The sequence below is a fragment of the Tympanuchus pallidicinctus genome, unplaced genomic scaffold (genome assembly GCF_026119805.1).
Source record: "Tympanuchus pallidicinctus isolate F22 unplaced genomic scaffold, pur_lepc_1.0 scaffold3, whole genome shotgun sequence".
Classification (NCBI taxonomy): Eukaryota; Metazoa; Chordata; class Aves; order Galliformes; family Phasianidae; genus Tympanuchus; species Tympanuchus pallidicinctus.
The window spans coordinates 82,172,487-82,193,516 of NW_026294747.1; the positions used below are offsets into that span (position 1 = coordinate 82,172,487).

Genomic DNA, 21,030 nt, shown 5'->3' on the forward strand with positions numbered 1-21,030 from the left:
AATGAAACTCTCTGGTGTGCTGTGATAGATTTCCTCATCTGTAAATGCGATTGTTGTTTAGTTCCGGGTCTCTGACAGGTGAGCCTCTGCTCCTGTTCAGGCCTTAGTTTAGGAGCAATTGTTACTTTTGTGAAATAAGAACTGAGAAGCTACTGAATCTCACCTTCTGAGGCTACCCAGACTATCCATTTTGTAGCCCCAGATTACTCTAAGGAGGCATTGTGCTATGGAGAGCTTGAGGAGGGAATCCATGCAGCTCATGCACTTGAGCACTGCACCATAGCATTTGCTTATAATGCATGATCTTCTTTGCATAACCTGTGATCACCCCAGAGCAGTGCAACCTGCTTGTTAGTGCCATAGCCCAGCTCTTCACCACCACTTGTGCTACAAGACAGCACGGCATCAGCTCCACTATGCTAGGTTCCCTACACTGTGTCAAACACAAAACCTGATAGCTTCCTGACGTGAATCCACTGAGATTTCCACTGTTTCAGGACTGGGGTCTGCATGCACACCAAGACACCTTACTTCTTAATCATTCTTTCTGTAATACGTAACACTATAAAAATGGACTAACTATATGTTAGCATATACAAGACAGCAGAAATATGAAAATGCATTTTTTATCTTGAAGTGTTCTGTGCAAATCTTATCCATACCCCCTAATGAGCATCTCATTTCATGTCATAAAACAAAAAGCACTTTAAAACGAAATAAGACATCCAAAAGTAATCAGCCGTCAGATGATTTCCCCTCCATCCCTACTTCAGGATGAGTTCTAACCACACAAAAAGCACAACAGACATCTGTCCGTAGCTGCTGTAGGACATGAAGGCATTTCAGACACATGCAGAATGTTTTTTTCCTGTGAGATGACAAGAGGTGAAAAGTTTTGAATTCAGGGAAAAGCCTGGACTGACAGGGCTATGCTGTTACTGAGTCTTGCTAAAACTGGTTGCCGCCTCAACTTTCAAAGCAGGATTCAGATGTATCTGAAAACTACACCCAGTGCCTGTGGGAATTCAGCTGTCTCCAAAGTCAGCTTTAATGATGTGCACTGTCTGAAACAAGCCTTCACTTGCACTGCTTATGTTAGACTGTCAGTATGCATACCAAGCCGTGTCCATACAGTGAAGGATCAGGGGAGGCATTTCCTTCACCAAGACAGATATTTTTCCATTAAAGTTGCATACTCTTTTTTGTAGCTGGAAATTGACATGGGAAACTACTATCTGTTCATGTTTATTGAAACTCAGAACCTGAAGATAAAGAGACTGATTATTTTTCCATCAGCTATAAACAGTCTGATTGTGTTGTTTAAATTATTATTATTTATTTATCTAACTGTGCAGCAAACCTTTTCAATAGTTAATTTCAAGGCAAGGTGCCAATGTCTCCTGTAATGTTGACTGTGTGGTTTTGATTGCTATAATAAGTGTATCAAAGTGATAACTAGAGCTTTATCTGACACTCTCCAGAAACTTTTGTACAAATACATTTTATACCAAATACAGCCCATGGTCCTACTGCTTATTTTCAGCTACTCCACTGATCTCTCTCTTATATTTTCCAGCGCTTCTTTTATTCATGTACTTCTGAGTTCTAAACCTTATCACTTCCAAACCTGTCAAAAATATGAAGGAATGGACCTGTACACATCTGCTACAAGTTGTTTATTACATTTTCTTTTTCCTTTTTTCTGTCTACAATAGAAATTCTGAAAGTCCTCAGAATTTGAGTCCTCTGTTGCTGTCACTTCACAGCACTATGCCATAATGATGCAGTAGAACCTTTAAAATGCTATTATTTTACCTCCATTTAAGCAATGTGCTGTTTAACAACAGGACAAGCTTGACACCACATGAAAGACTTGCCAGCTTCTTTGGAACCTCATTAATATTTGTGTTTGTATAGGGAAAGTATTCTCACCAGCATCACTTCAGATTGATTTCACTGGAATTCACTGCAACTGATCATCCTTTTTAAAGTACTGTCAGCCTCGATATTATTTTTTCTTCTGTTTTTTTTTATGAGAATCCTGTGTCCATACACCAAAATTCCTATAATGGAAAATGGAATCAGCCAACAAAAGATGGTTATAGCAAACAAACAAACAAACAAAAAATTTATGACGCGTCTTAAATGCTTGTGACATTTTTCTGAGGCTTGCAGCTATAGTGATCAGCGGCCTTGCTTTGCTACTTCTGAAGTCAATGGGAGTTTGTATTATATCATCTGACTGAAAAAAGAATCAGAGCCAGTGTGGAGGGCCTTTTATAACAGCTGTGTAGACTTACCCTTGACTAAATGGAATGGAGGTGAAGACCAAATGGTCTTAAAATTGTTTTAAAATTAATTCTCAGTTGTAAATTAATCTAGTATTTAATTATCATATAACTTTACAGGATAATGGTTAGTGTTATAAACAGACTGAGCTGACAATGATCTTAAAAGTAGTCTATGTGTCCTGAATTCTCATAAGCCATAAATTGGTTTGGCTGTAGCAAAGATAAACTCAGTCTTCTATAAATATGTGGACTAAGCCTTTGTTTTGACCTCCTCAATTCCTAGTTGTGTAATCTTTGAGAAACAATAAAGAAAAAAAAGAATAAAGAAAGAAAAACAGTGTACATTTTTAATAAGTAAACAGAACATAGGAAGCTCAATGACAGTGACTGCAGAAGTCATCCATTAGAGGCAGACAACAAGATATCCCAGTTTCAGTGAAGCAGCTTTGAGTAACACTCTTTTTTGTCTCTGCTTAAGTATAATTGAAAAAAAAGTCAATTAAATTTGTCCAGTGATCTCTTTAATAGCACTCCTGCATGGGCTGCTGAGGTGCAACTCTTTTCTATCTGCCTACAAGCAGCTCCTTCCTGAGAATACATGAGCATTGCTCCTACTGAGAGCAATGAACGATGATTTAAGTGTTCACATCACCCAGGGAACAAGAACTAAAGGCAGCAGCTGCTATAGCTATTCATGTAGAACCTATTTATTTCTCATTAAAAGTCAATTTGATGGACTATTCTCCAAAGCCATTTTAGATGTTTCTGAAAGAATTCTCTTAGAATATCGAGGAAGTCAATGGCTATGGGCTATTTGCACAAAGAACAGCACTCTTGCCTTCATACCTTCAGGTGGCACTGTACAGGCTCCTTCTAAATGCTCGTCCATGTACAGGGCCAAATAATGACTGTGCCATGCTCTTAGATTTCTGTATATCCTCAGCTGCACAAGAGGATGGTGTCCTGCTTTGTTACTCATCTTTTGTTGCTATGTAGTTGGGCTGTATCCATTATCTAAATGAATGTGTGAAGCTTTGTGTTGGAATATATGCAAAGAAACCAAAAACTAATTGCACCACCCACAAACACTCTGGCTGTCCATTCATCTCAGTCTGAGGAAAAGTGGGTTCTGAGACCATGCCAGACCCATCTACTCAGCCTGAGGTATGAGGTTTGGGGAAAGCCTAAAAAGATGCAGATTCTTTCTCTGAGCTCTGGCAGTGCTCTACGTGTTCTTGTAATATAGTACTAGCCAAAGAGTATTAAACTGGATGGATGGATGGATGGATGGATGGATGGATGGATGGATGGATGGATGGATAATAAATTTGGAAAGAGCACTAAGGGCAAAAGCTTCCCAGCGTATGTACTGAAAACAGTTATAGCTTTCAGAATTTTAGGTCTGCATTCTCATAAATTGTTCTAAATAATAAGAAACAAACCTGCTTTGACATTACCTGGAGAGTCATTTATTTCAAAGCTTGACTTCACAGAAAATTTTCCAAAGATAATTTTTTATTATAATTGATCTCAGCTTAAATTATGCCACAGGCATTACTGGCTTCACTGTGAAATAGTTTCTTTAAATAAATATGATGCAAAGGGAAAAGGAGTTCTTAGATATTTCCTTGGTAAATTGGTTGATCAAATCACTTTCTGTTACGCTAATGGCTCCAAAAGCAGTAATATTACTTTTCTTAATTCAGGAGTAGAGATAAAATGAGTTTCCTCTTTTCCCTTACTATTTCTTTCTTCAAAAATAAGAAAAAAAAAATTATGGATATGTGTTAGATAAGAAAATGTCCAAATGGTCCATACCTTGTGAACAGCACCACTGTTATCAAAGCTGCCAGTACTACAGAACTTCAGTTATGGTTTTTTCAGCATAGGAGACCTACAGTCATGGGGAAAGAGCCATACCACTGAATTATTCTTCTGTATCTCCAACTCCTTTTTTCTTTCTTCTAGGCAAGGGCATCCTTAACTACGTGCTCCAATCCTGAAATGGTTGTAGCACACCAAAAATGTATCTTTTGAAGTCTGGGAAGCTGTAATGCACAATGTGCATTGCTGAGCTTTTGGTTATATCCCTCTCTCAGCCTTTTGCATTGTGGTAGGAGAATAATTGAAATTTCATGTCTTTGAGGGCTTTTTTTTCCGAGGTAGAGAGAGGGAGACATCTTTTCCGTGTGAAATTTGAGGATAGAGGGAAATGGTGGTTTACTTTGGTTTGATCAGGATACATGTCCACGTTCCTGTAGCTCCAGAGAATTCCATTAGCAGAGAAGGGCTATTGTTTCTTGAAAATATGCATTTAAGTAGGCAAGCAGTAGTTACCTGACATTATATATACACCATTAGAACAGATTTCATCACAAAATGCTCTGAATCTCATTATAATCAGGCAATGAATGTTCTGCTGATGCAACAGCGAGAATTTGTTGGACCAAATGAAGAAAAACTGTGGCTATAGGGTTAGATGATTGATTTCAAGGGACAAGACTGAAAAAACCTGCTATTCACTGGAAATGGAGAAGTCAGGAAATAGTCATTCTTGGACTCAAGCTGCAGCACTTTGAGTCTAATTTCAATCATTATTTCAAGTTATTTGAAGCCTGCTAAGTAACTTTAGATTTACGTGAACTTTCAAGCAGCTCACTTTGCTGCCCAGCTTAGTTTTACATCCTATTTGATTTAAATTGTTACAATTCACACCGAGGAAACAGTCTGAAACAGTTCTGTTCAAGCGGTACACATTTATTACAGCTTTTGTATCCCCATCCACCCTGTGCGCCCACTTTGCGGTCAGACATTCTTTGTTGGATTCCCTTTCGCTAGCGCTGCGTTTCAGCCTCCCCGCAGGGCTGCATTCAGCCGGGCACCTCCCGGACGGGCTGCGGGTCCCGCCCGTCCCCCCACAAGCACTGCGGCCGTTCGCGGCTCGCTGAAGCATCTGAGCGAGATCCGCCAGCGCGGCGACCCGCACCCGCGAGGTGGGTCCACCCGGGGGGAGGGAAGCGGGCCGCCACGCCCTCCTCTCCCCCTCCGCCACGGAGAGGGGCCCGCGCCGATCCGGGACTCCCCTCAGCGCGCGGAGGGGCCGGCTGACCGCTTTGGCACCGGCGGGCACGGCACCACGTCAGCTCGCATGGGCTGCGGGGCCGGGATGGGCGACCCCAAGTGATGCAGCCCGCTGGCGACGGGGGAATGGGGGAGTCTGAGCGCAGTTCTTCCCGGCCTCCCTGAGAGCCGACGGGCGGCCTGTGCGGCTCCCCACCCCGGAAGGCAGAATCGGACGTGGCGAGATCCCCTCGGCTGACTGCCGGGCGCGCAGTGTGGCTGCGGGGTGCCTTCCCTCCTCCGACACCACAGTCACCACACGGCTCCCGGCTCGTGGGCAGGGTGCGCTGGGGACGGGGGACACCCGAGGCGGCCCCGTGCCGCACGCTCCGAGGCCGGGAGGGGGAATGCGCGTCTCCGTGCCCGCAGGGACCTCCGTGAGGAGAGCGGACAGCCGCGACGGGAAGGGCTGAGCTGCGGCCCCTCGTCCGCCGTAGGGAGCGCGTGGCGCTGCCTTCGGTAGGTCGGTACGAGGGCTCGGGCAGGGGGTGCAGCCCTCCCCCGGCCGCTGCCCCAGGCCCTGGACAGCTCCGGCTCCGAGACCCCTCGGAGCGCGCTCCCGGCGCTGCCCACCGCCCGGCGAGGCCAACAAAGCAAGGCGAGGGGCGGGGAACGTCTGAAAAAAAAAAAAAAATCAGACGGCGAGTCAGATTTTCCTCCCGAAAGCCTCAAAGTGTCCACGTCCTCAAAGCATGGAACCAATTTAGCGCCGCCGCCTTCCTCTTCCCTCCCTCCCTACCTCCCTCCCTCGCCCCCCCCCTCCCCGACCCCGCAGCCGAGCAGCGCCGGGATGGGGCCGGTGAGCACGTGACAGCGCTGGGAGCCGCGCGGGCCCCGCGGTCGCCGCGCGCCCATTGGCTGCAGCGCTGCCGGTGCCTCGCAGCCGCGGGACCCTCCTGCGGTATAAGTAGGGCGGAGCGGGGCTTGATTAATTTAGCATCCCGGGCAGCAGGTTTCTGCTAAGTTTGGAGTTACTCCTCGCGACTGTATGCCCGCGTCCTGCACGTAATAGCCAACCACGTCCGGGGGCTCTGCAACACAAGGAGTCTGCATGTCTAGCAAGTAGACATGCTCAGCTTTGTGGATACGCGGATTTTGTTGCTGCTCGCAGTAACTTCATACCTAGCAACAAGCCAACGTAAGTTCTTTCCGCTTGTTCGTGGCATGGGTGGCGGCAGGGGGTGGCTGTCCCGCTCTGTGCGCTCCGGAGACCCTCTCTAAAGCTGCCACCTCCGTCTCAGAGCGGCGCCTCTAGTTCAGAACTACCAACGGATGGCAAAAGGCCAACGAGATAACACTCCCCCTCCAAAAAAAAAAAAAAAGAAAGAAAGAAAAAAAAGAAACAGAAGACGCGCTCGCATCCTAAGGAGCACGCAAAGCCCTCTTCCAGGTGCAGAGGCACAGAGTCCTGGAGCAGAGTGCTGGCCGGGATGCACCCACTCCGCGCTCCCCGGACCGGGCGCGGCTCTCCCCGTCCCTCCGCCGCTTTGTGCCGCGTCGCCGCGCGCCATGGCGCCGCCTGCCGGCCGAGCGCGGAGCGGCCGCGCAGCTAGTTCCCAAGAACGGGGGTCCTCGCTGTCCTTGGGGTCTCCTGAGAGGGAAAGGCGTTACGAGGCAGGAGAGGAGAGGACGAGCAGGGATATCAGCTCCTGTTGGAGATTTTAAAGGGTTCCGCTCCCTGGCATGAGGATTTGGTTCTCCCGCGCTTTGCTGTGGGAGCAGCGCAGTCCCTCTGCACGTACAGTGATAGGAGGGAGTCTTCCCCCCACACGCGTGCCCGGGGGAGAAGCGCACCTTTTCCCTTGCCTTTCGCCCTGCAGCACTCAGGGAAACGCTGCCCCAGCCTCCCCGCTTAGAAGAAACTGCTTTGCGGGGGGAAGGGGGGAGGCTGGCTGCGTTACCCGACAAGAACCCGGCCGAGCTGCCCGTGGCCGACGCCCAAGAGCTGCGGCGAGATCGTGCCCGGCGGGGGGCCCCGCTTGAGGCCCAGCGCGCTGCGGGCCGCCCTCGGCCCCTCGCCTCCCCCTGGTGACGGGCGGCGGTCGGAGCGCGTCAGCCGGAGCTCTTTGGGCGGCTGAGGGGACTCGGCTGGGAGTCCCACATACCCCCTGTGCCACCATCTCCTGAAAGCAGACACTGTTTGCTATAGGCAATCTGTAATCCACCGTACTTTAGCTTAGTGTTGTTCTGCGCTTCAGTATTGCCTTCTTTTGCTGCATGAACAGCTTATATTTACTGTAATAATTCATTGCTCAAGTGGCACTTTATAAGGGGGAGGAATGTCCAAAAGCCAGAGAGTAACGCATCAGGTTACTGGCACTGAACTGTGGTGTGAAGCGTTTCAGCCAAAATAGATAACTTGCTGCTTGCAATTTGGAAAACAGACTTTGAAAATCATTTTCTCCAATGAATTAGCAAAAGCATTCTTTGTAGTAAATGGCATGCAAAGAAAATTGCCTTCCATTTGGTGGGTGACAGCTTCAGATAGTTCTCTGCTCTACACGAAGATGTTTTACAGGGAATACTGGAAATAGATGTTCTTTAACATTTTCCATAAGAGTACAAGGGGCCGCTTATATTAAAATTTGAAGTTACCCCTTCTAATTAATATTTTCATGTATGTCATGTCTGGGTTTATTCAGCTGTTGCATGTACGTGTGAAAATATATATGAGGTTGTTTTGGGTTTTGTTTCTTTTTTTTTTTAGATATGTATTTCTAAGCACATTTAAGGGAGGATTGTAGAAAATGTTGCTTTAATTTCATCTAAAGATCTGTTTTGATTTGGGAAAATATAACAGTCATGGCTGTGGGTTCACACAGCTTGATATAATGGCATTAAGAGAAAGCAATTGCATTAAGAAAGTTGACAAAAATCACATTTATATTCAAAAACATTGAAGTGTAAACCTTTTAAAAGAACAGAATCCACATTCTAATTATCTCTTTTTTTTTCTTTTCTTTCCCTTCCTTCGGCAGATGTGAGTGAGGTCAGTATCATTCTTTTTTAATCTAATATCTGATCTTCAACTTCCGTTAAGAAGCCACACTACCTCGTCAGGGCAGTATTACGTAGTAACCTTTTCCCAAGGTGGCCCTGGGAAGATACCAGTCCTGAAGGGCTTGCCTTGAAATGTACCCACCCCAATTTCTGCAGTGGGCTGGCCTTTTTGAGGGACTGCCTTCGTAGGTGTAAAGACCATGAGGAGAAGTAACAGAGCATTGGTGTTCGGGCATCATACCTGGCAGTTTGGGGTGGAGAAGGCGAATCTTCAGGCTAAATTTCATTGCACGGAAGGATTATGAGAGAATTCAGGTGTGATTTTCATTTATGTTATATTTGTAGGCTATAATAAGTATAAAATTGCCATCCTTCAACAGAAGTTTCTAATGTAGGTACATATATCTTTACTATATAATAAACTCTTAACCTTGCTAGTAATTTAAAAAGCATAGGGTATACTTAAATATAGAGTGCTGACAGAAATTGTAGGGTTGAAAGGAGATAAAATAGAGTACAAACTTAAATTCTTTCTTTTTTGAAACGGATAATTTGTACCTTTTTTTTCTAATTCTCTGCCTTGTCTCTTCCAGGCATCTGCAGGGCGGAAGGTAAGCAGCTTCATTTTTCTTGTGTGGACCTGTAGATGACATCAAATATTCCTGAGCAAAGCAATATTTTGTGGAATGTTGGATGACAAAATTGACTAAAGTCATTATTTCCCAGTGCTCACTGAGATGAGCAAGATGTAAAGAGGAGAACAGTGGGTGCAGTAACTTAGCAAAATGGTAAATGCAAGTTTTGGATTTAAACTGCTGTATCCAAGAGAAGAACTAAGCATACTAAGAATCCAACTGCATCAAGAAAGGATTCTTGTTCAGCAAGAGTTCTTTTGGAAGGGTTTCATGAATTGAACAGTACAGAACTATCTGTACAGATCTCAAAGGTTAAGTAGATAACCATTTCATTTTGAAAGGTCTTGTTATTAAATAACAGACAGTTACTCAGTAGAGAACAAAACAAACTGTGTCTGTACTTCTGTGCAGTGATACTTCAACTGATGTAGTGATGATAGTAACTAATCTGTTTCTAGTAGCATCTTGAAGTCAAAGATATACTATGGAAAATAAGCTTAGGACCTGTCTGTGCATTTTTCTTTCCCTGTTTTCATGTACATCAATGATTCTTCATGTGTCTCTTTCCCAGTATTGTCCTGGAAAAATTTCCGTGGTAACTGATAAAGTTCTATTTTCTTCCAACAGGGCCCTCGAGGAGACAAAGGGCCACAGGGAGAAAGGGTAAGGAAGTAGACTGACATTCAGTTATTTGTGGTCTTTGAATAGTTACTGGAAGATCAGTAGGAAAAAGCTAAGTTTAGCTATTAGTGAGTTTAATGTTACTTTAGAAGCTTACAAGTTCAATTTAATTAAAAAGAAATCAAATTGTCTATGTACCAATGCTAACACTGGCAATATCTCACCAACCTTACTTACTAGTCATAACTTATAACACAATAACTTACTAGTTATTGTGCCTGATCAGATGTGATTTGGTTTGGAGAGCAACCTAGCATTCCAAGTGATGGTTTGAAAAGCTTTTTTTCCAACTGCACCAGTGGAAATAGTGCATGAAAATGCAGAAGAGAAAGTTGTTGCATACAGATGCTGTCTTTGAACAGGATAGGATAAAGAGAAGCTCTTTACATAAAACCCAAATAGACAAAGATCATTCTTTGAGGATCATTCAATTCCTGTATCTCCAAAGGTAGCTTGGAAAAGCTCTCCTGTTGATAACTATTAATGAAAATAGATGTTATACCATTGAAGATTTTTGTAAAAACAGCCATAGATGGAAGTGGTTGGATACTTTAATTGTGATGTCCATTCATATTGCTAATACCTGCTTTTCTAATTTGCTTCTGCATCACTGCTACTTTTTGTGAAGTTGTATTCTGTAATTCATGTCCTTATCTGAGTAATGTGTGGTTATGTATTTTTTGGTATCATCTTCTGAAAATGAAAATGCCTGTTACTGATAGGAAGCTATTGAAAGTTTCTTAGGTCTTAGTATGCAGACAAACACAATGAGAGCTGCTAGGAAGAGTTTATCTATGTGGTCAGCTGGATATTTGCTTTGGACTACCACTGACTAAATCTGCTTAATGCGATGAGGTACATACTTTGTTCTTTGTTTGAAGATAGCAAGTCTAGTTCTGTTTCTTTTGAAATCTGTAAGATTTTGAATATGGGTTTTAGCTAACCCGACTCAGATGCTTCATCTCAAATACTGTGATAGCGAACCTTGACCAGCTTTGTGCATTGAGAGTGATAGAGTGTGAAGGCAAATATTCAGGACCAAATGTATGTCATTTCAAGTTGTTGAGGAGTGGTCATTACAATGATGGCAGAGTGGTATTGTCAAATCCAGTAGAGAGGCAGTATTTTGTTGTGGTCGGATTTGCAGTTTTAGCAGCAAGTAATCTGAACCAGCATTTGACTTGTTCTGGATCTTTGTTAGTTCATGCTTTTAGGGCTGACCTGCCAGTGCTCAGTTTGTCAGGGAAATTTTTTAGCTCCCACTAACAGTGTCTGACAGGCTGTATGGGTCCACATGGGTAACCTGGTTTTCATGGCTCCGGGCTTTTGTTACCTCTCAGTTTGGAGGTTATTAGTACAGATCCAATATTACCCTTATAAACCTTCTGAAAAATGGCACTATGGTGTATATCTGAAATGAGGAGTGGCAAGGCAGTGTGAACTCAGGATATGCTCATTTTCAGATGTTAGTCATATATTGAGATTATGCATATAGCTACAGTGTGTGCCGTAGGTACCTGGTTGTCTTATCACTGCAGAGGCTTCATGAGCTACTTCTAATGCTCACTTTATAATCCTCGTTTTGTCTCCAGGGTCCACCAGGTCCACCAGGCAGAGATGGTGAAGATGGTCCACCAGGTCCTCCAGGCCCCCCTGGTCCTCCAGGTCTTGGCGGAGTAAGACATCCAAACTTTTTATTACTGAAATTGATAATCTCTGCTTTGTGACAACTAAAGACTAAATGAATATTTACTGGGAAACATTGACATTGAACTGGAGAGTAGAGGAAGCAATCTTGTGTGATTAGCATGAGATTAGTGGTCTGAGTTCCAGTGGAACTCTTCTTAGGATCTGTATCTTCCTCAGCAGCTTTGGATTCTATATTCAACAGAGTCTTATGCATAGAAGCAAATCAACCTTGTTTATCAGCATTTAATTTGCTCCACCATAATGTGTTATGAGTTAGGAGTCAACTCAAAGCCTCTGCTGTTACATGGAAGGGCTGTTATGTTCAAGAGAAAACAACTGTATAGGAATAAGCTGGAGAAAAGTACCCTTCAACTAGAAGTCCATCCTTAGAAGTCAGCACCTCTCTTCCTTCAGAATTTTTTGTATCTATCTGTATTAATACTGCAGAACATTAAGTGGACAGGTATATATACAGCTTCTGCAAAAGTGTCTGTTGTGTATGCTCTGAAGAACGCTGGCTTTAACTCTTTGCTTGACATTTAGCAGACAGCATGAAGACAGTGGTTTTTTTGAATGTTACAAATCCTCCTGCATGGAAGAATACACTTCCCTTCAGAGCGAATAGCTAAAATTTATTTTTGTATTAGCAGACCCCAACTGTTTTTATTAGTTTTTTCTTATTTTAATATGCTAATAAAACAAGCAAGAAAAGGATTTTCAATTGTGTTGCATGTGACTTTTTTCCATTTTAGTGAAGAAGGCTAGATGTGTGTTTGTCTATAAGATTAAAAAGTGAAAAATCCAATGCAGTGTTTCTAAGCCTGCATGCTCTACAGATTTTATTGAAGCTGATGGGCCCACTTCATCCAACACTCTGTCAGGGGTGGGCTGTAAATTTTACTTAAATAATGTGGGGAAAAAAATACACATAACTTTTGTCATTGGAAATTACACAGAATTATTTAAGGGATTCAAGAATATTTTCAATTTTTTAATGGGCATTGTACCTACATACTTTATATTTCAGTTCACAGTGTTTCAGGGCCTGTATGTCACTACTTGGTAGATAGTTGAGGCCAATGTGTGAAAGGGCCTTCCTAATGAAATCAAGTCTTTCTGGAAACAGATGAATAGAAATGTATTTGTAATAGGGTCGTGTTTTCTGAGTTTTAAATATGTTGCTTCAACATATTGTCTAGCAAATGAGATGATGGATACATGTAGAATGAGGGTTATCAATGCTTTCGAAAGTAGAAATTGTAGTAATTATTATTTCAAATTTCTCATCTACAGAATTTTGCTGCTCAATATGATCCATCTAAAGCGGCTGACTTTGGCCCCGGACCTATGGCAAGTATATGATTTAACACTTGGTAACTTGCATAAACACGTATTTAAGTCTACTCCAGCTGTGTTAACTCACAGCATAGTTTTAAAATTAGTGTTTTGATCCCATATGTAGTCAGGTTGTAAACTTATCCCTAGATAGAGCACAACATGAAGTGTCTGATAACAGTCTTAGGACTGTGTCCTCAACTTGAATATAGCACTACTGTATTCTCATTGCAATTTCATGAATCAGTGAATATCAATCTGATGTCAGATAGCACATCTGCTGTGATACAGTGTACTTCATCTGTGCTGAGACAGGAGAATTCTGTTTTAGGAATGAGATCAATTGTGGAGACACTGACTACAGGAGACGTTTCTCTAGAAAGTAACTCAATATCTCAGATCCAGTTGGTGACCATTTTTTCTCCCAGAGGCAGGGAGACAGAGACAGGGGAGGTTTAGGTCAGATATTAGGAGGAATTTTTTCACCCACAGGGTGGTGACTCACTGGAACAGGTTGCCCAAGGAGGTTGTGGATGCCCCATCCCTGGAGGCATTCAAGGCCAGGCTGGATGTGGCTCCGGGCAGCCTGGTCTGGTGGTTGGTGACCCTGCATATAGCAGGAGGTTGGAACTGGATATTTGGAACTGGATATTTGGAACTGGATATTTGGAACTGGATATTTGAGGTTCTTTTCAACCAGGCCATTCTGTAGTTCTATGATGATTCTACGATGATTCTATGAGTCTGAGCTATTGAAAGCTAGCACTTGCTATCTAGAATCTATGATTCTATGGTTGTATGACTTGCTACTACAAGGCTATTCTGAGGAGGAATCTTTGCCAATTACTGTATATGATATTGGCATCTAAAGTGTGTACTACCTCCTTACACAGATTTCTAACCCTTGCTGATGTTAGCAAGAATTTTTCAGTGCATATAGACAGCAAAGCTATGGGTTAAGTTTGCCTATCTCAATAACATTACAGACAGTGAGTCTGATGGGTGGGTGAATAGCATGATGAAAACTGCCCAGGATTATTCTGGTCAAGTATTTATTACTATTCCCCAAAATATTGTAATTAATTGTTGAAATTTATGTTGACCTGCATTTAGATAATAACTATAGGAATACAGGATAATTTTTAATCAAGCTTGGCTTTTGATGTCTGACAGTAATATAGGTGACTATTTGGGGTGTAACAACTCTAAGCTCTAATTTTTTACTCAGTGAGGGTTCACAACAGAAAAAGCAATAAATTCTACCTCCTTGAGGGATTTTTAACTTCCTGAAATCAAGTGAAAAATGTGAGAGAGGGAAAGCAGAAAAGAAAGGGAAGCAATTATGGAATGTACCCTGTGAACAGATTCAAAGGGCTTACGCAGGATAGATGATTCAAACTGTCCAGAAACAAGCTTGGATTAGTTTCTTGACTAGAATTAGTGTATACTACTATAGCTATAGCCCTTTACTGCATTAGCTTTCCAAAATGATGTGCGAGTCTCCCAGTTCCTAGTAACACTGACATTTATGCACATTTCTTTTCCTTTTTTTCCTCTCTACCTTTATAATTATCCTTATTTCAGTATCTCTTCTTGAAAGTTAACAGGCCCCAAAATACAGCCTTTCATAATATGTCATTATGACCTTTAAAGTCTGGAAGCTCATTCCCGAGAAAGCAATGAGTATGCAGGAATGAGCCAGTGTGTGAAAGCATTTGTTAATGAGCTACAATAGAATGAGATGCCTGACCATAAGGTTCTCGGCCATAATGGCACATTCTTAATTATCTCACAGGATTCACTGGCATCAGATCTATTTGTATTTGGACTGCCTTTGCATGATGCAGAGGCATGACTGCCTCATGCAGATCTTTTAACTTCCTCAAAGTTGATCTGAATATTGCACACTGAAAATTACCATTTTTACCAGAATTTTAGAAACATCAGAACAGATATTATAGATGAATTTATGTAGTAGTGTTTGGGTTTTTTTTTTTAATTATTTATCTTTCCTCCCTAGGGTTTAATGGGACCTAGAGGCCCACCTGGAGCATCTGGACCTCCTGTAAGTACAGTCAATATTAATCAGTATAAGGATTTTTTTCATACCTATCAAATCACAAAGTAGCTTGTTCAAACGCTAACAAAATCTCCCTTCCTGTCTAGGGTCCTCCTGGGTTTCAAGGTGTTCCTGGTGAGCCTGGTGAACCTGGTCAAACAGTAAGTACAGATTTCACATAGACGCTATTAGCATTAGAAATAACAAGCAAAGATAGGCTTGTAATGCTTAGGCCTGCTACTCCCATCCACTTACTTGTTCTTGAATGTTTGAATTGGATATTTCTGTTACAGAAGCAGAGATGAACATTCATATTCACTCCTCACAAAGTGCAAAGGCAGTTAGTGTCTAAGGACCTTGAGTTGGTTCAGTCTCCTATGTCTATACTAAAGTCAGAAACCAGGGAAGAAACTCATCTTGCTTTGACATAATGCTCCATCTATTTTTAACAGGGTCCCCAAGGTCCTCGTGGTCCCCCTGGTCCTCCAGGAAAGGCTGGTGAAGATGTAAGTCATTAAGTTTTTCATTTCTTTCAGGACTGTGATTCAGTTCTAGCATTAAGTTGTTAAGCTAAGCATTCTATTGGCTATCACTTTTACATTGTTCTGTAATATTTGATAGAATAAATAAGCCCCTGAAATAATTATTTATTAGCACAGAAGATGCTGTCTGTTGGGAAAAATGGATAAATTTAAAATCTCTCCAAATACATTCTTTCCTGAACATAGGGAAAGAGAAGCTCCCAAGTTGTCTGCTTACTGAAAGAAATCTTTCCTAATGTATTTTCTTTTTTAAAAAAGCTTTATGTTATTCTTTTATGAAATGAACTTTCCCTCTCAGTGTATTTTTACTGAACTTTTTAGGGTCACCCTGGCAAACCTGGAAGACCTGGTGAGAGGGGTGTTGCTGGTCCTCAGGTAAGTAGTGATCTACTGTCTGTTACATGAAATAATACTCATATCAATTAAACTCTAATGGTATTTCTGAATTGCTCTCCATAAACAATCCATTAATATTCTTTACATGGATTAATCTCAGCATCTCTGTTTCATTTCTTATTTTCAAGGATATTGTGTAGTTATGTTTTTGTTTTGTTTCCTGCCCCCTCACCCCTCTTTACGCGTAACAGAGGTAAAATAGAACACTAACATAGCTGTGATGTCACAGGTTAATTAATAAAATTTCCGGGATTCAGAACTGGGAAATGAAGGTGATTGTTGTTAGAGCAGAACAAGGCTGATTGTGGGATTGCCCTGTCTCTCACTTGAGTGAGCAAGACCCCAATCTACCTGCTAACATTAATGAAAGACACGTGGTTTTTCTTTATTCTTTAATTGTATAACATGAGAGACAATCCTTCGTGCTCTGTGTCTTTTTAGGGTGCTCGTGGCTTCCCTGGAACTCCTGGTCTGCCTGGCTTTAAGGGAATTAGGGTGAGTATGTGTGTACTTCTTCCCTGAATAGTTAACTGACAGCACTTCAAGATACTGAAAACCCCAGAAGATCCCCTCGTAGTTAAAAGTATGTATTCTAAATGCATTAATATCTTTGAAGTTTTGAATATTTCCTATCAAAAGAGAATGACAGTTTGTGTATAGCATTTAGTCAGAAAGTGTATACTTAACATTTAATTTTCTACTCAATATAGGGACACAATGGTCTGGATGGTCAAAAAGGACAACCTGGTACTCCTGGCACCAAGGTAAACTTAAAATCTGAAAATGCAGGATGCATTTGTAGTTCTTTCTAAAGAAATGTGTATGAAATCTTCTCCAATTGATCTTCAGTATTGTCACTGAATATTGCCCAGCTGCAATAATCTGGAAGTCAGCAGATCGTGTAGGACAAATAGATGCAACTCAAGATGAGAAATCATGTTAGGGCCTTTTTCTTGAGTCCTCAGTCAAGTAATAACTGTTAATGAGTGAGAGCAGCAGAACTGGGTTCCTAATAATTGCCTTTATATAGACTGTAGTTGGAGGTGTTTTCTCTAAAGCACATTAAAAATGAGAATCTAATTTGTCTAGAAAGCTCTGCTGTGTGATACATGCTTTAGTGTAAGGCTTTCTGCTAAAACTTTGGATAAATGCAGTGCTCTCACGAGTTAATGCTACTCGATTTTCAGACTTCTTCCTTTTTGTCTTCCTCAGCTTAGTATGTGTTAGAACACTGTGCTTAAGAAAGCTTTCCTTAAACGTGATCTAGAAACATTTAGTAAGCTCTTCCTCTCAATTTCTTTATCACTCCCACTTCAGTGCCTATTAGCAGTGTTCTTAAAAAAACACTACTGCTTTTTTGGGTTGTGGGAAATTTTAATGTTAGTGATTCATTCACAGTAGGTCTGCATTCAAAAACTTTTAATGTAACAATGTAAGGGTCAAATTCTAATCCTCATTGTTGCTTGTTTACAAGAACTTAGCACTACTTGCTTATAGTTATTAACTGTACCATGGTATTTTCCAATATCACTGCAACTTGTTAAGCTCCAGAGAAAGTTTGGTAATGAGGTCGATACCAAGCACTCTGTCCAATCTTGGGAGACTAAAAGCAGATGAAGTAAATAATTAAATGAAGGAACAGTTATTAGGAATGCTAGTTTAAGTGAAAACGCAAGTATGATGTTTGATTTAATTGTGATTAAGGCAAAAACTTCTACAGTTTGCAGCATTTAAGGCTTGGAGCTTTCAAATATGCTCAGGATTCTAGTGCCCTGGAACAGACTTTGTCACTATAGGCCAGTCTAGACAAACTGTGAGCTTACTGAGAACTCCTAATATTAAGGGAGATAAGTCATGTTCTAGTAGTTTCACTCATATCAGTATGATTGGTCATAAGAATTTGACTCAGATACTGCTGTCTTATTTTTAGTCATTTGACAGCACAGATTAGGAATTTTGTCACCTTAACCTAAAGCAAAAGAAATTATTTTCTTTCTCTAGCTAAAAAAAAAAAAAAAGTTGCAGTTTGATCAGAATTGGTAGCTGACAGTTCTCTAGTCCTATTTCTTAGGTGTGTACTACAGTCCAAATATAACAGAATGAAGAAAGGGAGTAAAGACAGCTGAGATTGGCAAGTGAATCAATTTGCTCCAAGCCTTCTCTTTTAGGAGGATTTCAGCTGGCTTTGCTCCAGTATATAATGAGACAGTCACAGCCTCTACACCATTAGGAGCTCATGTGCCATTATTCTATACAGTGTATGAGTGCTATAGCAGATGAGAACAGTAGGATACAGCAACTGAATATTTCCTCTTTAGCTGGCTTTGTGCTGTCAGTCCAAGGAATTCTTTGAGTAATTTAAGCATGGTAATTTTTTCTTTCACAGGGAGAACCTGGTGCCCCTGGTGAAAATGGTACCCCAGGACAACCTGTGAGTATTTAGTGCTGCTGTGGAAAATCTGATAGGTGTGGCTTAGCTGGCATTTTGGCCAATTATTTTCATCGGTGGCAGTCCAGCTGGCTAAATGCTCTAATGTAATAATACATTAATATTTCAAACAGAATTATTTGGTTGCAATCCACTTTGCATAGGAGGACTTTGCAAGTGAAATAACTCTGTATGTTTGTTCAGTAGACAGATCTAAATGAACTAATTTCTCTTTCAGGGCGCTCGCGGTCTCCCTGGTGAGAGAGGAAGAGTAGGCGCCCCTGGTCCAGCTGTAAGTGGCTTCCCAGCTGTCCATTGGTACCAAAGATCAGCCCCTTACTGTGGCTTTCTCTGATCATTGGCTGTTGCCTGTCTCTACTCACTGTGTTCTCTGCTTACAGGGTGCTCGTGGGAGTGATGGCAGCGCTGGCCCCACTGGACCTGCAGTAAGTTCCAGACTTTATCTTTAACAGCTTAGCTCTGTTAGGCCTTATGCCCATCTTTCCATTTATAGAGAACTTTTCAGGCCTCAAAGAAGTTGATTGTGTGGGTATTTTGTTGCTTTATAGGTTGCCACAAAAAGCATTAAAAAACTGTAAGTTCTTTGCAGATAATGTGCTGTGATCCTTGGGATTTATTGTAAACCCATCTATATCTATAGCACAAAATAATCTCTCATTTACACTAACGAATTCATCATAGTAAAAGAGCTGGTGAACAAAATCCTTATTTGCACCAGTCTAACAGAAGAATTCTCCTCCCAAAATTAACAATTATACCTTTTAAAAGGTAGCTTTAATGCATATGTTGCAAATGGCTAATATTGCATATATTCTAAAGCATTACATTCATTCTATGACATGAGTTTGTACCTGCAGTACAGATTTACCCTTTTTAAAGGAGTTAGTGTTGCTGTTGCACACCACTGATTTTAGTAAACCTCGTTTATTTCAGTGGCATAAATGTGTGTACAAACATATAGTTTCAAAGCTGTAAAAAATTAAAAAAAAAAAAAAAAAATTAAAATATCAGAAACAGGCCAGAATAGCTTTTCCTTCTAGCCTTCAGAATGTACATCAGTGATGTAGCCATACGTGATCCTGTCAACTTTACCAAAAGTTGATTCTAATGCTCCTCATCACAGCAAACATCTGCCGTCCTTCAGCAGAGTAGGAACGTTAGCAGAATTATGAATTTCACTCCAGTCCTGCTATATAGAGCATTCTAAAATATACATGATTGAGCATTTAAAATGCAGTCACATAGATACCTTAGCCAAGATCTGATGTTATACTCTGTAGAAGATCCAAACTGCTTTAGCTATGTTGAAGGTAAATGAAGTACCCTAGGAAAAATAATCTGATGCTGCTCTGATTGGACAGCAATAGAAGCTTGTATTGGGTTTTGGTGTCCGTACCATAAAGTTATTTTGCTTAGGTCTTCATGTTGCAAGCATTCTGTAAAGGATTTTTTTCTTTTAAGCAAGAACAAAAATATCGTTATTCTCCTTTGCCTCTGGGAATTTAAAATGTAAGAAGAGTCACTATAATAGAAATTCAGAACATTTATATTTTCATAGGTATTTTACAGAGCATTTAATCTTTTTTCTTTGCTTCTGCAAAACCAGTGAGAATGCCACGTACCCAGTTATCGAATGCCAGAAGCCAATTCCTCTTCACTTTGTAGGCTGACCTATTTTATTCCCTTGGATCCACGTACCAGTTCTACAATAGGTATTAGCTCACAAAAGCAGATATCAATCCCCAGTAGCTATGAATGAGTTTCATGTTTTATTAAACATCAAAGAAAAACTATCTCTTTGTAGTACTATGCATTAAAGGCTAACAGGCAATGAATCCATTAATGTCTTTTCTCTGTTGGTGTCTGAGTACTGTATGCTAAGAAGCTTGTCCTATCATAAACATAAATCTCATAGCAATCACTAGATACAGTAGCCTTGGCAAGCTGAAATGCTGCTGCTTTTGCCATAGAAGAGGTTTAAGCACACTAACTGCCTCAAACTGTATATTTCTCGGTATGAATCAAGATTTCTAATTCATTCATATTTTATAAGCAACTCCTATCTTCATTAGCTGTTAACTGATCCAATTTCTTGAATCCATGGACATTCTTAATGACCTTAATATAATTTGGGTCAAGCACTGGGTTGCAAAGAGATGCAGAGATCTTACCAGTTCTCTTCTCTTGTGTGAAGAAGGAAAAATGCTATCTGCAAGAATGGACTCTTGCAATAGATCAGACCAGTTACTGGTGTGAAAGTGCACACAGTCATCCCTATGCTGTAAATGTGTTAGAAATGGCCACTCTAAAACCAGTGTTTGCAGGGTGCAGCACTCCTCCTCATTTGTTTTGGGACAGTACAGCAAGGCATCTTGTCTTGCAGACACCTGTCTGTCTAGGATGCCTATCCTTTGTTTATTCTTTCTCAGGTGTTTGGCTTCATTGCTTAATTCGTTTTTACAGATACACTGCAAATGTTTTTTCTGCATTGACCTTACTCTCAACTGTTTGTAGTGAACCAAACCTGTCAGTTTAGAGTTGCAAAAGGCAAATAATATTTCAGTGTGCAGAAATGTCTAAGTAAATGTGCTTTTTTAAAATTTGTTTATTTCAGCAAAATTCTTGTCATCATTGAAAGCCTTTGCTCAAATGCTTCCCTTTGGTTTCATAGGGCCCCATTGGTGCTGCTGGTCCTCCAGGCTTCCCAGGTGCTCCTGGTGCTAAGGTATGAATGTCTGCTTATGCAGCTGCATTTGACAGTTAATACAAAATGTGGTAACTAGTATTGTTAGGCAGCAGAAATCACCTGATGTGGTAGTACCATCTTGTCAGC

The 21,030-nt window shown here is 41.3% G+C and overlaps 1 protein-coding gene across 2 annotated transcripts in view; it reads left to right on the top strand.

Moving 5' to 3' along the window:
* Nucleotides 1–6,291: 6,291 nt before the first annotated feature.
* COL1A2 (collagen type I alpha 2 chain) overlaps nucleotides 6,292–21,030 on the top strand; it is a 38,384-nt gene continuing 23,645 nt past the window's right edge. For both annotated transcript variants that reach the window (XM_052692374.1, XM_052692375.1), the window contains exons 1-16: nucleotides 6,292–6,549; nucleotides 8,390–8,400; nucleotides 9,005–9,022; nucleotides 9,674–9,709; nucleotides 11,320–11,403; nucleotides 12,710–12,766; nucleotides 14,772–14,816; nucleotides 14,918–14,971; nucleotides 15,263–15,316; nucleotides 15,674–15,727; nucleotides 16,190–16,243; nucleotides 16,459–16,512; nucleotides 18,135–18,179; nucleotides 18,415–18,468; nucleotides 18,578–18,622; nucleotides 20,869–20,922. In XM_052692374.1, coding sequence (XP_052548334.1) covers nucleotides 6,480–6,549; nucleotides 8,390–8,400; nucleotides 9,005–9,022; nucleotides 9,674–9,709; nucleotides 11,320–11,403; nucleotides 12,710–12,766; nucleotides 14,772–14,816; nucleotides 14,918–14,971; nucleotides 15,263–15,316; nucleotides 15,674–15,727; nucleotides 16,190–16,243; nucleotides 16,459–16,512; nucleotides 18,135–18,179; nucleotides 18,415–18,468; nucleotides 18,578–18,622; nucleotides 20,869–20,922 — 789 coding nt within the window. In that variant the 5' untranslated portion in view covers nucleotides 6,292–6,479. The remainder of the gene's footprint in view (nucleotides 6,550–8,389; nucleotides 8,401–9,004; nucleotides 9,023–9,673; nucleotides 9,710–11,319; nucleotides 11,404–12,709; nucleotides 12,767–14,771; nucleotides 14,817–14,917; nucleotides 14,972–15,262; nucleotides 15,317–15,673; nucleotides 15,728–16,189; nucleotides 16,244–16,458; nucleotides 16,513–18,134; nucleotides 18,180–18,414; nucleotides 18,469–18,577; nucleotides 18,623–20,868; nucleotides 20,923–21,030) is intronic.